Source organism: Amphiura filiformis, chromosome 9 (assembly GCF_039555335.1).
Source record: "Amphiura filiformis chromosome 9, Afil_fr2py, whole genome shotgun sequence".
Taxonomy (NCBI): Eukaryota; Metazoa; Echinodermata; class Ophiuroidea; order Amphilepidida; family Amphiuridae; genus Amphiura; species Amphiura filiformis.
The window spans coordinates 36,294,691-36,311,544 of record NC_092636.1 but is presented as its reverse complement, the minus strand read 5'-3'; the positions used below and the strand labels follow the sequence as shown (position 1 = coordinate 36,311,544).

Sequence of the window (16,854 nt, the reverse complement as noted above, 5' to 3'; positions counted from 1 at the left end):
AGATATGGATTTTTTTCCATATATTCAATACGAAAGGTCCAAATTTTCAATTGGTCGTCGGCTTTTCATCCCACCTAGGCCTACATCCACTTTAAGTATAAATCATCAGATTGATAAAGTTTACTTCAAGTACTGTTAAATGTCAAAAATATCAATTTTTAACGATTTGCCATAAAATGTGTATTACATTGCAATTTCAAAAATCAAAATTATTGATATCAGAAGACATTCTTCGTATTCAGAATGCAATTCGATATGTCTGATGTGCTCTAATGTCCCACAATAATACTGTCCAAACGTTCATACCCCTTCCCTTAACACATTTTCATAATTTCTTATCAAATAATTTCAATACATTTTAGAAAATGCCACTCGTCCAAAACAGGTTTTTTTTGGCACGTCAAAAGGGGGGGGGCAAAGATTTTTGGCGATTTTTGGCAGACCATTTAGAAAATTCACCATCCGGGGGTAGGCCTACACATAAAAGGGACCGTTCACAAAAACTTGTTAGGGGGGCCTGATACAAAACAATTTCATCACGAAAATTTTTCGTCCCTCCCCCTTTTCAGATCTCAAAATTTCAGCTCCCTCCCCCCTTTGACATGAAAATTATGGGTCAACCCCATAGAAAAGCATGTAGGCCTAAACTCAATTTTTCCCTGGAAAATTTGTGGTCAATTTTTTCAGCCCCGCCCCCTTTTAATAGGAGGGTCAAACTTTTAAGGCCCCGTTTTGCATCAGGCCCCCCCTAACAAGTGTTTATGAACGGTCCCTAAGTAACAGCATCGCCCATTTGCACAAAGAACACGTCCATATATTCTGGGTACGAGATGAATAATTCGATTGATCGATATTTAGGTGATGCTCGATGACTTACATTGTTGTTCAAACGCTTTGAAGAGCCAAAAAATTCCGGGAACATGAGCAAAGAGCGATTTCGAATTTTATATTTGTACCGCGGTGTTCGAATTTAGGAACACATAATATTTGTGTTTTGCAGAACATTTAAGAGTTGGAGACCTTAGAAAACAAATTAAAAATTGTATATTTGTTCCGTAAGTAATATAATCCATTTGTGTTAATTTGTTTTAAGGAATATTAGCGCTTTTTAAGACCTGGACGGTAACCGATTTTGCGTCGGACTTCCGAATTTTGCACTATACATGTACTCAATATAGCTTAAATACTAAAATGCAGCAAACCTTTTACGAGCGCGACTACCGTGATGTTGCAAATTCGGCGCTAACAACGCGTACGGCGCACAGTTCATTCATAAATTTCCACTCGGCAACAACAGATCGCCTCAGCAGCCAATCAGAGACAAGTGCGTGCAGCGCAGTAAATATCGCGATGTATCCTTACACTACGCGCTTCGTCTAAGGTTTACTGCATTTCAGTACATAGCCGCTTTCGCCAAACGTTTGACAAACATTTAGCGATCAAAACGTTTGCCAAACGTTTGTGGGCGTTTGCGAAAATGTTTGACAAACGTTTCTGCTCGGCAATTGTTTGACAAACGTTTGGCGAAAACGGCTGTGTATAGCTCGAGATACTCTAGCTAAAATACAGGTTTACATTTACTATCTTACATTATCTTGCTGTATTTCAGCTAGAGCTCCAAACGACAAGCTTCCGGTTTTTTTGGAGAACAATACTGTTACGTAAGATGAAGAAGAAACCCGCCTCGGAGCCCGCCCTACTCATTATTTCATTGTACTTATTGCAATTTGCCTCCACACATTACGTAATCAACACAAAGCTTTTGTGAGGATTAGTGAGTGGATAAGAAATTGACAGTGGAGGATACGAAGGACACGCCGATTGTTAGCTGTCAATCATGAATTGCCGCAACGTATTAATATTTTACTGCATGGCATTCCGCAAACACCAAGACAAATTATGCCGTATTTTTCCAAAGATCATCTCATATGAAGTAAGCTGAATGCGATCTGTACTTTTGTAACATTCCGATCGCTTTTGATCACCTATTATCGGTAATTTGCTTGAAAACATGTGAGTTCATGTTGTGTAAACATAATTAGCATAGACACAAATGAAATTACGATGCAATACAATGCAATTTGAATGCGCAGCAGATCTATAGAAATAACGTTGCCCGGTTTTATGCAGAATTAGACCCTGTCTGATATAGCTCGAGATACTCTAGCTAAAATACAGGTTTACATTTACTATCTTACATTATCTTGCTGTATTTCAGCTAGAGCTCCAAACGACAAGCTTCCGGTTTTTTGGAGAACAATACTGTTACGTAAGATGAAGAAGAAACCATACTCGAGCCCGCCCTACTCATTATTTCATTGTACCGTGCCTTATTGCAATTTGCCTCCACACATTTAATCGTAATCAACACAAAGCTTTTGTGAGGATTAGTGAGTGGATAAGAAATTGACAGTGGAGGATCTGAAGGACACGCCGATTGTTAGTTGTCAATCATGAATTGCCGCGAGCGTATTAATATTTTACTGCATGGCATTCCGCAAACACCAAGACAAATTATGCCGTATTTTTCCAAAGATCATCTCATATGAAGTAAGCTGAATGCGATCTGTACTTTTGCAACATTCCGATCGCTTTTGATCACCTATTATCGGCGAATTTGCTTGAAAACACGTGAGTTCATGTTGTGTAAACATAATTAGCATAGACACAAATGAAATTACGATGCAATACAATGCAATTTGAATGCGCAGCAGATCTATAGAAATAACGTTGCCCGGTTTTATGCAGAATTAGACCCTGTCTGACTCAATAGGGGTTCATTCATATATTTCCGTGACTAAACGATTGTTTATGCCCGAGACAACGTTTAATCATGAAAATATATGAATAAACCCCGTTCATACATACGCAACATTCTGCGTGCTGTTATTTTCCTCCACAACTAAAAATACCATCATTTTTAAACTAACAAAAACTACCAGTTGTCGTTAATATCTTTTTGGTGATCCAGACTTTTAGACCACCCGAGCTATATAAGGTACAAATTGCAAATTTATCATATTAAACTTTTGGCGATCCTGACTTTTAGACCACCCGAGCTATAATAGGTACAAATTGCAAATTTATCATATTAAACTTTCGCAACAAGGTTAACATGTTTTCAACTGTACAAACATACCTTTTATTCCATCAAACAAGCTTTATTTTGTTCCAAAATTCACGTTTTTATAGCTATTTTTGACTTAAAAGAGCTGGTTACAAAACCGGTGATGCCAGCTCCGAAGTTTTCGCGTAGCACAAGCGCTTGATGTACGCTCATTTTGACAGTAATTTACGCTCGCGTATCATGCATTTTCAAGCGCGTTTGACATCGTTTTACTGCATGACGCAATTCTGCATTTATTCAAGATGGCGAATTTCTCGAAAAACGTGATGTATTTTACCCCGTAATTTCCCTCATTAGGCCTACTCAAAGCCTTGCCCTCTTTCACAATATTTTAGCTTCTTGGATATCATCGGAAACATAGATTAGTAATATTAGGTAGGTCACTGTATTTTTAAAGATTGTTTAGATGGTTTTTACAATGAAAAAATTGATGTTAAAGCTTCTTTTCAAAAATTGGTTTTAGCTTGTTAAAAAACGGGTAAAAAAATCGTTTTTAGCTTGTTGGATATTGTTGCTTTAATAGTTTAAAGCTTGACTCCTTAGATGAAACTTTTAGTTAAAAGCTTGTTAGAATATATTAAACCTTGATGAAATATATATTTGAGCCCTATATAGCGAGGGTGGTCTAAAAGTCAGGATCGCCAAACTTTTGCAACAAGGTTAAACATGTTCTCAACTGTACAAACATAGGGGAGATTGGGGTTAGTTGGAACGCAGGGTAAGTTGAAACATGTATTTTTTTCTGACACAAAAAATTAATTTGGTAAAATACTGGCACCTAGTAATAGGTATTAGTAAGGGTCATCCACCAAATTAGCAACAGCACTGATGCCCCACCAGTGTTGGCTTGGGAAAGGAATATCTGTTTTTTGACTTACTAACTAATTTTTATACCCCTCAGAAAAGATGCGTTATCTCCATGTTGTTTGAACATTCAGGGGATTATTTTTTGAGTATCATAAGCACTAGTAGTAAGTCCCAGAATAATATTAAATAAAAGTTTTATTGTATTTCTTATTTTGTGTAGTGAACTTTGAAATGTAAAAATAGGCATCGGGGTTAGTTGAAACATTTGAGGTGGGGTTAGTTGACACGTCAAAATCGCATAGAAAAATATGGTTAAAAATTTGACTTTTTAAAAATTTGTAACATGTTTTCCATTTCTTCAATATTGCTTTAATATGGTTAAAAAGCAATAATACAAGCAAAAAGTGCACACAGAATGTACATTTTATAATATTTTAGGCTTCTCATATTTTGGTCCTTGGTGACACTCGTCACCTTGTGTCCAAAGCATTGACCCGCACTCCCACATATTTATTTATTCATTTTTTCACACTGATTGTATGTTAAAGGGTGCCTTCAAGGGAAGTATAACCCTAACAACACAATAATAATTATTTTGACATTTTTACAAGCCGTGTTTCAACTAACCCCACTGTATGTTTCAACTTACCCCAGGGGTGGGGTTAGTTGAAACACTTTTTTTTTCAAATTTTCAAATTTGATTATATGAATTACCATAGGCAGGTCCAATAAAGTTTAAGGCTGTATTTGTAGCATGTATGTATATGGTCATGTGTTTTATACTCGCCTCCTTTTGCGTTACATAGGCGATTTTGGTTTCACGGCATGAATTTTGCTTTCATTATTCATATTTTCTGAAGTATACCCCCTAGCATAGCAAAAGTATACATTTTCTTGCAGGGAATTTCTCAGGGAATTCAAATATGAACTCAAAATGAACACTAGGTATAAGGTGCTCAAATTACATATACAAAAATGGGTGACATTTTGTGTTTCAAGGTATACAAGGTTTTCATGTCATGTATTTTTCTGTGGTGACCCTATATCAGTTGTAATGCTATTTTCTTACAGTCCAGGGGTGGACCCTTACAGCAAAATACAATTGTTTGAGGTTTATGATTTAAAAAATTTAAATCCGAGCAATCAAAAATTGTTAAAATATGAACTAGATTTTGCTTAATATTAATGAACTACTATGTACTGATACTTATTTGGATTACATTCTATATAAATTTGATTAGCATGTTTGAATTCTGTGGTTCAACAGCTTTACAAAAATGTATACTTTTGCTACCCTAGGATGAATACCTCTGAAGATATGTGGCAATTTATCTGGGCTGATACGTCGCCGTAATGAAAGTGTTAGTGTTTTACAAAATTGTGTGTAAAAGATAGGAGACAAGCATGAGGTCATGTGATGTATCTTGATTTAAAGTCCATTTAGTCTGACCTAAACTAGGCTAAAACAGTGAACTGTGAAGGAGAATAATGTAAGCTTATTTTAATACCCAAAAAGTGATAATGCACCACAAATTAATAACAAAAAATTCAAATTTCATATTTGAGGGCTTAAAATAAAATGTCCCCATTGAGTTTGTACAGGCGGCGCCGCTTCCTGTGGCGCCGCTTCCTGTACCACCCCTGGCCTTCAAACTTCAAATAGCTATATCTCCATTTTAGTATAAGCTAGACCAATGCCACTTTGCAAGCATATGGGATATTGATACAGCTTTAAAATGATACCAAATATGTTGGGATAGCTTTTGCTGTTTTTAAAATAAGACAGAATTACAACAGCTTGATACCAAAAAGCGTAACAGCACCACCTTTTTGGGAGGCGAGCTCAAAACGCGTGACCATATGTTTATACTGATATGGTTAGTGTTTCTTGAAAGTAATCGGTTTGCGTTAAAAAGATGATTTTGTGAAAAATGTTTCAACTAACCCCAATCTCCCCTACCTTTTATTCCATCGAACAAGCTTTATTTTGTTCCAAAATTCACATTTTTATAACTATTTTTGATGTAAAAGAGCTGGTAACAAAACCGGTGATGCCAGCTCCGAAGTTTTCGCGTAGCACAAGCGCTTGATGTACGCTCGTTTTGACGGTAATTTACGCTAGCGTATCATGCATTTTCAAGCGCGTTTGACATCGTTTTACTGCGTGGCGCAATTCTGCATTTACATTGTTTATTCAAAATGGCGAATTTCTCGAAAAACGTGATACATTTTACCCCGAAATTTCCCTCATTAGGCCCTTCGCACTTGATTATTAGTTTCCTGTTTACCGCCCGCGTCCAAAATTGAAAATCTCAAAATAATTAGTTATTTTATTTTTATTTCCAATTTTCTCCTTTAAAATAACTTTCAACTACTTCTACTTGACATTTTCTGACTTTAATAATATCAACAATAATGATGAATGAACAAAGAGTACAACTCCACCTTCACTTATTTATAAAATCAAATATTGTTGTGAAATAATTAAATGCCCGCCCTTGTCAAAACGAGTCGATAGTTGCTTGTAATAGTTCAAACCAAATAAAGAAAATAAAAGATAATTAATAATTAATAATTAAAAGTCACCTCGTCCCTTTTTCAAAATCTTAAACTGGAAACTAATAATCAAGTGCAAAGGGCCTTACTCAAAGCCCTGCCCGTTTTCACAATATTTTAGCTTCCGTAGATTGGGGTGAATAGGGACGCAGGGGTGAATAGGGACAAACATGAGAAAAGTTTTTGAAATCTCATTTTTTCACATTTGGTTAACACTTTTTTTTTTTTTTCCACATATTGAAAGATCAATCAAACAGTGTTCAGAAAATGGTTCAGCAGATGTTGAAGAATACATTTAGGATACAGGGTGTCCAAAATAAAATGATCTAAAAAAAGTTCTAAAAAATGGGGTGGTCAAAACTTTCCTGCTCCCACGGCCACTATTTTAGAAAATGAGCTGGAAATTCACCAGGACCTAGCCTGTTAGGTCTTACAACTTTCTCTAAAAGATTATTTATTAATTCTGACAGGAATTTTTATAACAATTTTTAAAATATTTTTCAGGTAAAAGTCACTTAATAGAGGCCATCAGCCTTTCGCCATCTTGTGGGTACAAATGATACGCGTGTTTATGCGTCGGACACTTCGCGTACGGCGCAGCTTGCCACGCAGCTGTTATCACGCGTCGACACGGTGATTTTGCTGTTCACGCATGGAGATCGAACGACCATCGCAGCGTGTACCCACAAGATGGCGGCATATGACGTCACGCTGACGGCCTCTATACGGGGTGAATAGGGACACCCTTGCCACAACCACCCTTACCCCACCACACCCTACACTACCAGTCCACCCTACCCTGCTCCACCCTTACCCCACTACCCTCATGAACCTATCCCACCACCTTAACCCTACCACCACCAGTGTCCACCACCCTTAAATCACTATACCACACCGTGACCCCACTAGCCTCATTAAACCTACCATCCCCACCGCCCTAACCCACTACCACACCACCCTACCTAGGCTACCACCCTCATCCACCCCTAATACTATCATGCCACTGCCAGAACTCACTAACCCACACCCTACCCCAGCACTCCACCATCCTACCCCACCCATCTACCCCACCACCCTATCCCCTACCCTACCACCCTATCCACTGCTCCACCCTATCCACTACCTCTAACCACCATGATACCTTTTCTTATGCCCCACCACCCTGATCCCACTACCCCAACACCCTACCTTACCCACCTACTTCCCTACCACCCAGAACCCTACCCCAGCCATCCTTACCCCACCACACCCTACCCCTCCTCTTCTTGTACTTACGAGCCTGATCAACATTGTAAAGAAATCAGATTTTAATCAGTTATGATGGTATGAATTACCTTGACATGTTTCTATTGTTGCTTAAAACTCACTTGGTTTCCCTTTTCCCTCCCTTTGGGGCTAAAAAAGTACACTCCTTCAAAGTTGTACTTTCCTTATCAACACCAGTGCTGTCCCTATTGACCCTGAAGTCGGGGTCAATAGGGACACCAAAATTTTATTAAAAAAATATATACCCCCCACATATATTCAATTTTTTTATAATGGTGGATTAAAGGCATCATGGGTGGACATAATATGCCCTCAAAAGTTTGGCTCATGGGGCTACAGGAAAAAACTACAATCTAGAGAGTGCCAAAACTGTCCCTATTCACCCCAATCTACGGTTCTTGGATATCATCGGAAACAGAGATTAGTAATATTAGGTAGGTCACTGTATTTTAAAAGATTTTTTAGATGATTTTTACGATGAAAAAATTGATGTTTTAAGCTTTTTTTCAAAAATTGGTTTTAGCTTGTTAAAAAACGGGGAAAAAAAATCATTATTAGCTTGTTGGATATTTTTCCTAAATAGTTTAAAGCTTGATTCCTTAGATGAAACTTTTAGTTTAAGCTTGTTAGAATATTAAACCTTGATAAAATAGTAATATTTTAGCCCTATATAGCGCGGGTGGTCTAAAAGTCAGGAGTTTTTCCATCGCATATATTCATTGATGATGTGAGAAAACATTTACTTGCTCAGTCCATCGTGCTTGGATGCGCGCGAACATCGCGTACATCACTCGTGCTTTGTGTAAATAGCTCGCGAGCATAGGCGCGTAATATCCTACATGTCCTACTCGCGAGCGTCCATCAGTTCTCCTCGCGCGGCTTGTTTAATTCCCCAAAACAGCATTTCGGTGGTGTTTCTAGATCGATGATGATGATAGTGCAGCTTTTTTTAATGGAACTGCTATCAAAAACCCTCAAAAATTCCATGTGCGATTGTCTTATCACCATAAAAGATCATATATTTAGGTCAAGTGAAGTATAGAAAACATATTTATGTAGGTTTTCTTGACCAGCCTGTCCAATCTGTTCTTTTAAATTTCTATGTAAATATGTATTGTGTTTGGGCCCCCAGTCTAGGCGAATTTGGCTGACTAGCAAACTTATGTGTTAACTAAGGTTTGCCTCTCATACATGTACCTACTCATAACATCGTGGATTGAACGGTGTACATGTTCACACAGCTGGGTGCAACAGTTACGCGAACTACGTTTTGTGTGAAGAATTTATGTGTGCGTAAGTCGGAACTTTATTGACTCACGCAGTAACAAAAACCGAATAATAATATTTTGCATTTGCTGGCGATTAAAAGCTTCAATATTCAAGGTGGCAAATTTCTTGAAAAACATGATGTATTTTTCTTTAAAACAATCCCTCATTTTGCAAATTCTTCACCATTTTCCACTCATCTGATCATCTTTGATGCTGATTTTTTAAGTACCGGTATGTTTCTTGCTTTTCCAATAATTTTTAAATTGTTTTTTGAGACAAAAACATCCTAGCAGAATAGCCATTTACACTTGTTTTCAAAAAGTTGTTTTAACCTTGTTTTTTACCCCATAATTTCCCTCATTTATCGCTCCCTGCCCTCCTCCCAATACATTAAACCTTGACTTCAAAGTTTTTAGCAACTGTTTAACCTTGATGCAAAAGTAAAACTTGATGCATATAAGTAATAATTTAGTCCCTATATAGCGAGGGTGGTCTAAAGGAAAAGATCGCCTATAAAATATATTGCAATGTTGCATTTTGTTGATCATTGACATTGATGAGATGAATCATCATGAGCATATGATGAGAATCTTTGCGAGAATGCATGAAATAAATGGATTCTCAGGTTTTTCCCCCAATTTCTGACCCTGCGTTCTCATGTTCCACAGAACCGGGACTCCCTCCAGAGGCATTGAACCTTATAAGGGTACGGTACATGTACATAACTTCTAAAAAATAACTTTCCATAGACTTTAGGCTAATGAAAGTCAATGCTATATGTTTAGCGTAACATTTTTTTCAAACCACAATGAGGCAACTTCTTCATTATTCATTATTTTGCAGGGTTTTTATTATTTACCAAATAGCTGCCATTTCATAAACACTCTACTGATTTCTGCCACAACTTATTCACCGCAGCCATCAAGACTTGCATTGACACAGTTTCATCCTTTGACTTCAGCAGGAGGCAGAAAAACAAACATGATAAGACTAGTCAACGGCTGACACAGTTCTCATCAGCGAAATGGATGGAAATAATGCTCACAAAATAGGTGCTAGTATAGAGGTAATGTTATGTGTACTCATTTTGTATGCAAGATTGTCCACATCTATATGACCACACATGCACCTATTTTCCCCACCCAACAACAAACATGGGTAGTCTTCTAAGAAACAGGTATGCTGGTTGCCGGGATACTTGCATTGTAACCCCAAGTAAAGTGCTGTGCTTAAACACATTCTATATGGTAGCCTACAAAAAAGTACACATGAAACTGTTTTTGAGGGTATTGCAGTTGGAGGTTGTAATCAGGGTTGTAGCTACATTGGGTGGTGGCCGCCGCCCACGGCCCTGTCCGGCACTCTTAATTTCCACCCGGCACTCAAGTTAATTTTGAGCCCAAATACCCGGCACTCCAGTTTCAAATGTTTCAAAATCAATAAACAATCAGTGTAAAAGTTAGCAATTCTTATCAAAATTTCAATTTTTTTACCATTTCATATAAATTTTACCCGGCACTAAAATTTGCCTAGCTATAACCCTGGGTTGTATTATGAGTTTTCGATTTCCACAACGGATGGTTCTGCGACGGTAAAACACCAAAGGTTATCAGACTCTTTGCATTTTGTATAATGAGGACAACAACGCATTACAAAATCGATGTATTTACCCTATCAAATTGGCTCTTGAACAGCCATATATTATTTGGCAAGGGCCTTCACTGGTATCCGACTGCACTTCCTGATTATCGCATATTATCGAAAATTTTGCAGATGAATGAGAGTATAAATAATACACATACTATTTTTGTATACCTCTACAGGACTACCAGGTCTTAAATCTTTTGGGTAAAGGTGGTTTTGCATGTGTGTACAGAGCAAGAGCAATACATACAGGGCAAGAATGTGCCATCAAAATGGTAAGTAAATTCATGTCTTATGTAAATTTGATTTGGTTTATTACATGCCTGTGTGTGTACTCATCAAAAAAGTCCCAATTTAAACACTTGATTTATTTTTATTTTTATTTATTTATGACATTCGGTGAAATAAACTGAATGATGCAAAATCACCCGCCAATGATTCATTATGCAGAGTACACTTGCCATAGGTGTTAAACACAGTGTATGCCATTCTTATATCAATCCAATATGCTATGAATCTTGCCTTATAAGATTCAAAGTATAAACTTTAGAGGTACATGTACAAAAGCTGCAAGATAAATGCCAAACTGCCTAGTACATGGGTATTAAAAAGGCCCAACCCAGTCCAAAGTTACTATGTTTATTAAAAAAAGCAGGGTCTGTGTGCCTGGAGACAGCAAACTTGCTTTTAGAATATATAATTATACCGGTACTGTGTGTTTCACAGGGCTTGTGGGTATTGATCCCTCTGGTTTTCACCCGATATGGCCAGTGCTGTTACTTATACTTTATTTTGGTTGAGGGGCTAATTCATGTATGCTGAAGATGACAAAACAGACTATGTCATTAATTGAAAATGGTGCCAAACATTCACAAAATGGTCTCAAACTTGTAACTTTGTTATTTACCTGTTTGTGTGCTTGTTTTCCCATGTATGTTAATCCTGTAAACAAGTGCACTGAATATGTATTTAACCAGTGATTTTCATTTGTCACCTTTCAGATTGATAAGAAAATGATGCAGGCAGCCAACATGGTAGGCCGAGTGAAGAATGAAGTGGAAATTCACTGTCAATTGAAACATCCATCAATACTAGAGGTAACTTTACCACCTGTAACATCAAACATCTTAATGATTTTGGACAAACTTTGCATGCAAGGAAAGGAGATTTGACAAGAATGAACAAGTTTGAATGCAATGTACACAATGGAGATCCAAACAAAATTGATTCATTTTTTATATTTCACAAGAAAGTGGTGCAATTTGCTGGTTATTGCAATGAAGAATGGGTCCAGCCAGTAAAATAATATGAAAATCGGAAAACTCCTCTCTCTGGAAACTTTGTCATTCTCCTAGGGATCGTTTGCCTATCCAGATATAAATAATGCTTTGTGGAAAATAATGATTTTTTTTTGTATGTTTGGGTTATATTCCGTATTGGTGAACAGTTTTCCAGGTTTTCCAGTAGAGTATGCTGTCAGATAGTAATTCAGTTCATAATGATTCAAATTGGTCCTTAAAGGTTAAGATTAAACAGAAACAATTTTGAAATTGAATTTTCAATTTGAAAGATCATGATTTTATCAGATTTAATTTTGCTGATGATAGATTTTACATTACTTTACATGTACATTGGTCCTGTCTGATTTACCATAATAGATATTTTGCTCACCTAAAGCAAATATTTGTATATTTTTATTTATAGTTATACAACTACTTTGAGGATCAGAACTATGTGTATTTGGTGCTTGAGATGTGTCATAATGGAGAGCTGAATAGATACCTGAAACAACATAGCAAAATACTGACAGAGCAACAAGGTAGGATAGATTAATGCATTGTTTATTACAGGACATAACAATAGGGTATTGTTATTGCAGACTGCAATCTCAGTTAAAGTTGTTGGTACACTTTAAAAAATACTTATTGTGATATTTTACACGATATGTTCCCCAATATCAATAATTTTGAATGGTGGACTTTGCTCTCATCTGAAGCCAACATTGATTGTTAGGGAATAGTGGAATGTTAGGGAATAGTGGAATGTTAGGGAATAGTGTTCCAGGGTTCTCCAATTCACCAACCTTCCGATAGCAAATCAGCTCTAAATATGATAGCAAAAAGTATGGAATGAAGATATTGCATGTGTTCCAACTAATTCTGACATTTTGCGTGATTCTGTTGAGCATCCAGAAAATTTCTGGTGAATCTTTAGCCAACTAATGGTGGTGGATTTGAAATTTCTATTGAGATAAACTTTCAATAAAATATCCAATTATGCTTACCACCCTTATAACCATTAATGAGTTGAACGTTTGTAATAGCCTACCAGATGGAGTAGCCGGAGACATGTCTGACAATGGCGCACCATCCTTCAAGATCAGAGTGCATTATAAGCATCTTATTTCATGTGTCTGACGCTTTACTGTACCCCTTCACTCTTGTTGTTCTTTTAAGAACAACAAGGGCCAATCAGTGGTTAAAAGCTGCTGTGAACCACTGATTGGCCCATGTGGTTTTCTTTTATAGTGCCTTGGTGCCTATATAAGTTCTTGACCTGTGTTACTCCTCATGGGCTATTGTTCACTCTAGCATTTTATAAAAAAAATAGTTTAAAAAAGGGGGGTATTGGCAATCAATAGCAAATGCCAATTTCTCCCCGGCATGCACATTCAGGCTGAACCTTGTGTTTTTCTACTGATGCTCTCCTTGAAAGGTGGTGAGCAGTGTGCATTGACCAATCGCAATACTTTGCTATGCTGTTTTCTTTTAAATTTTATATACCTCATATATAGATTCCTGTCATCTGACTGGTTAAAAGTGCAGTCATTGAATTAGCTATGCCCTCCTTTTTAAGAATTACGTAAAAACTGATCTATTCCCCAGGCAATACTCTTTTAAAAAGACTATTTCCCGAACATAGTCATTTTCACATCATCGGTGTGCGTCCCGATCAAACTCTACGCGCGCGATGGTGTGTTCGCATTACGCACACATCAGATGACAAAAATCTATATTAATGAGGAATATAAAACAAATATTGACTGCTTTATTCGGGTCATGGTTAACATAATTACAGGCCCGCTGTGATCTCAAAACCATGCTATGACCCTCTGCTGCACCTTGGGTCACAGCATGGTTCCGAGATCACCTCGGGCCTATAATATTAACCATGCCCCTCATAGCAGTCAATTTTTGTATAATAACCACAGTGATGTTTTGACCCTATTTCAGCCAAGCATTTTTTAAAGGAGATTGTCGTGGGTATGCTGTATCTGCATTCTCATGGGATTCTGCACAGGGACTTGACACTGGCAAATATATTACTCACAAAAGATATGCATTGTGTAAGTACTGTGTCATATTGCATTCATCTATGATACTATTATACTATGATCAGCTTGTAATAGACAGGAATCATAACATCGTGTATAGAATGGTATTCACGCTGTGGAGTGAATCACCGTAATCGGGGCCTAGATTTCGTCTTGGTTTGCGAGAATCAAAATCCATCATACATTAGTCACTGCACTTACTGTATGATACAATGAGAAGTTGATTCTCACAACTGAATCTTACAAGAATCGATTCTGTGATTCTCGTCGAAATGTAGACCCTGGTAATTGATTTGCACTTTTGTGAAGTTCGGACATGTGCAGTAACAAAAACTGAACAATTCCCGCCTATTACGAGCTGATCATAGTATATTGTGACATATTTTAAAATAGGATGTGTCACTTATTGATGTATCATGATAGCAATTTTACCAAGAAATTTGGTTCAGGGAAATGTTCAAGGTGGGTGAATTTTATCAGACATTGATTAAAGTTGACATCATCATTGGGCATTTATTTACACATTCGAAAATTGTGTCCAATAACTTATTGTAAATTTGTACATTAAATATAGCAAATGTAAATATATACATCACTGTATGGTACAGATTTTGAGTAAAATTTTAATGTTGTTACGAAATGGGCTATTTTTGACATGGTTTACTATGTCCAAATCGAAATAATATTTACAAAAATGGTAGATATGATGCATTTGAAATGAAACCTTTGTGTTTTGTTTTGCCATGATTTTGCGATTTCAGGCATGTTTATTTCTCTTATATTACACTTTACTGCAGAAAATTGCTGATTTTGGATTGGCAGCCAGACTTAATATGCCCAGTGAAAAGCATTATACCATGTGTGGCACACCAAACTACATATCTCCGTAAGTAAGACATCAATACTTTTGAAACAAAAGTAACTGAAGAAATAAATATATCAGTGATTGATGGCTCATTCAATATCAACAGACCAAAATACACCAGCCTCATAGCTCAGCTGTTATAAAGTCTCTGCTTGAAGTTCAAATAGGAAACAATTGACCAGAATCCTTATGACCATGGCAATTCTTTCTGTAGATGGGCTTTGAGAGTACTTTGTGTTAAACCTGGGCATAGTGATGCATCATACTGAGCTATGAATGTCAAACTGGATATTATGTAAACAATATTCTAATGGACAAGATATAGATTTAGGCTGTTGAACAAGTTAGTACATGCACTTAAAAGCCTAGATCATTAAATAATTGCAACTCAATGTCTAGATCATTTTCTTCTGATTTAGAAAAAACTAGTGTTGAAGTGTTGCATACAACACGAACAAGCCGGCCGGCTTCATGACCTTTGACCCCAATCTGTGAACATATACTATAGACACTGGCTAATGTCAATTCATGTGTGCAAGTAGCGTCACTCAGCTATTGTTTATGGAAGAAGATGCAATTTGAAGGTATTTTGTCTCGGACCGGAAGTGACCCCTTAATGACCTTTGACCCAAATTTAAAAAATACCACATACACAGGGTAACAACAATTCATGTGTGAACATACCGGCTCTCTGCTATTTTTTTCCTGGCTAATAAAACATTTTGACGGCATTTTGTTTTAAACCGGAAGTAACCCCTTAATGACCTCTGACCCCAAATAAAAAAATGTCTCATTTACACTCTGTAATAACAATTCATGTGTGAACATACCGGCTCTCTGCTATGTTTTTCCAGGCTAATAAAAATTATCGAAGGTATTTAGTTATAGACCGGAAGTGACCCCTTAATGACCTTTGACCCTCAAATCTGTGAACAACCTATAGACACTGGCTAATGTCAATGCATGTGTGCAAGTGGTGTCACTCTGCTATGTTGTTTGTGGCAGAAGAGTCATTTTGAAGATTTTTTGTCTTGGACCGGAAGTGACCCCATATTTGTTAACACCTAAAAGACATTGACTAATATCAATGCTTATGTGCAAGTGTCATCACTGTACTATGTAACTTTAGAAAGAATTTGATTTTTGAATTATTTTAAATTTCAGACCGGAAATGACCCCCTTAATGACCTTTGACCCCAAATCTGTGAACACCCCATAGGCATTGACTAATGTCAATGCATGTGTGCAAGTGGCGTCACTGTTCCATGTTATTTGTAGAAGAAGAAGCATTTTTAGTGTCAAAAATCGTGTTTTTGGCCATAAACCGGAAGTAGCTACCCCTTAATGACCTTTGACCCCAAATCTGTTAACACCCCAAAGGCACAGTGTAATAACAATGTATATGTGCAAATGGCGTCACTGTGCAATGTTGCTTGTGAGAGAAGAAGCAGATTGACAGAAAGAAAGAAAGAAAGAAATCGTTGAAAAACAATACAAGCCGGCCTATCGGCTCGGCTTGTAAATAGGAATATTTTGTTTTCACTATCCTATATTGATGTGATAGAGGATGGGCAGGTCCAATATTAACTATGACATATATTTTAATGCAATGTTTCTATATTATTTTGACAGTGAGATTGCCACTCGTAGTGCTCATGGTCTGGAATCTGATGTGTGGTCCCTAGGATGTATGCTCTACTCATTTCTAACAGGCAGACCACCATTTGATGTAAGTTTGCACAACCTACAAGGGGCCATAACTAACGTCACAAGATTTCACACTCACCAATCAACACTTAACAAAAGGGGACAGGCTGAGTTAAATTTACACAAAGCATAAGCATTGTAAAGATTTTAGTCAATATTCGGTTCTTGAAGGAATTGTAACTTTCTATCAATGAAAATAGCCAAAAGTGAAAAAATGCAGCACCCTTTTCATTGACTTTAAATAGGATTGATATTTACATCATGGTTGCAATTTTACTA

General features: G+C 37.0%; 1 protein-coding gene across 1 annotated transcript in view; it reads left to right on the top strand.

The window, feature by feature from the left end:
• Positions 1-926: 926 nt before the first annotated feature.
• LOC140160942 (serine/threonine-protein kinase PLK4-like) overlaps positions 927-16,854 on the top strand; it is a 30,002-nt gene continuing 14,074 nt past the window's right edge. Inside the window, 8 exon segments of the mRNA XM_072184291.1 lie at positions 927-1,055; positions 9,944-10,091; positions 10,849-10,944; positions 11,671-11,766; positions 12,374-12,488; positions 13,903-14,015; positions 14,801-14,889; positions 16,501-16,597. Coding sequence (XP_072040392.1) covers positions 10,050-10,091; positions 10,849-10,944; positions 11,671-11,766; positions 12,374-12,488; positions 13,903-14,015; positions 14,801-14,889; positions 16,501-16,597 — 648 coding nt within the window. The 5' untranslated portion in view covers positions 927-1,055; positions 9,944-10,049.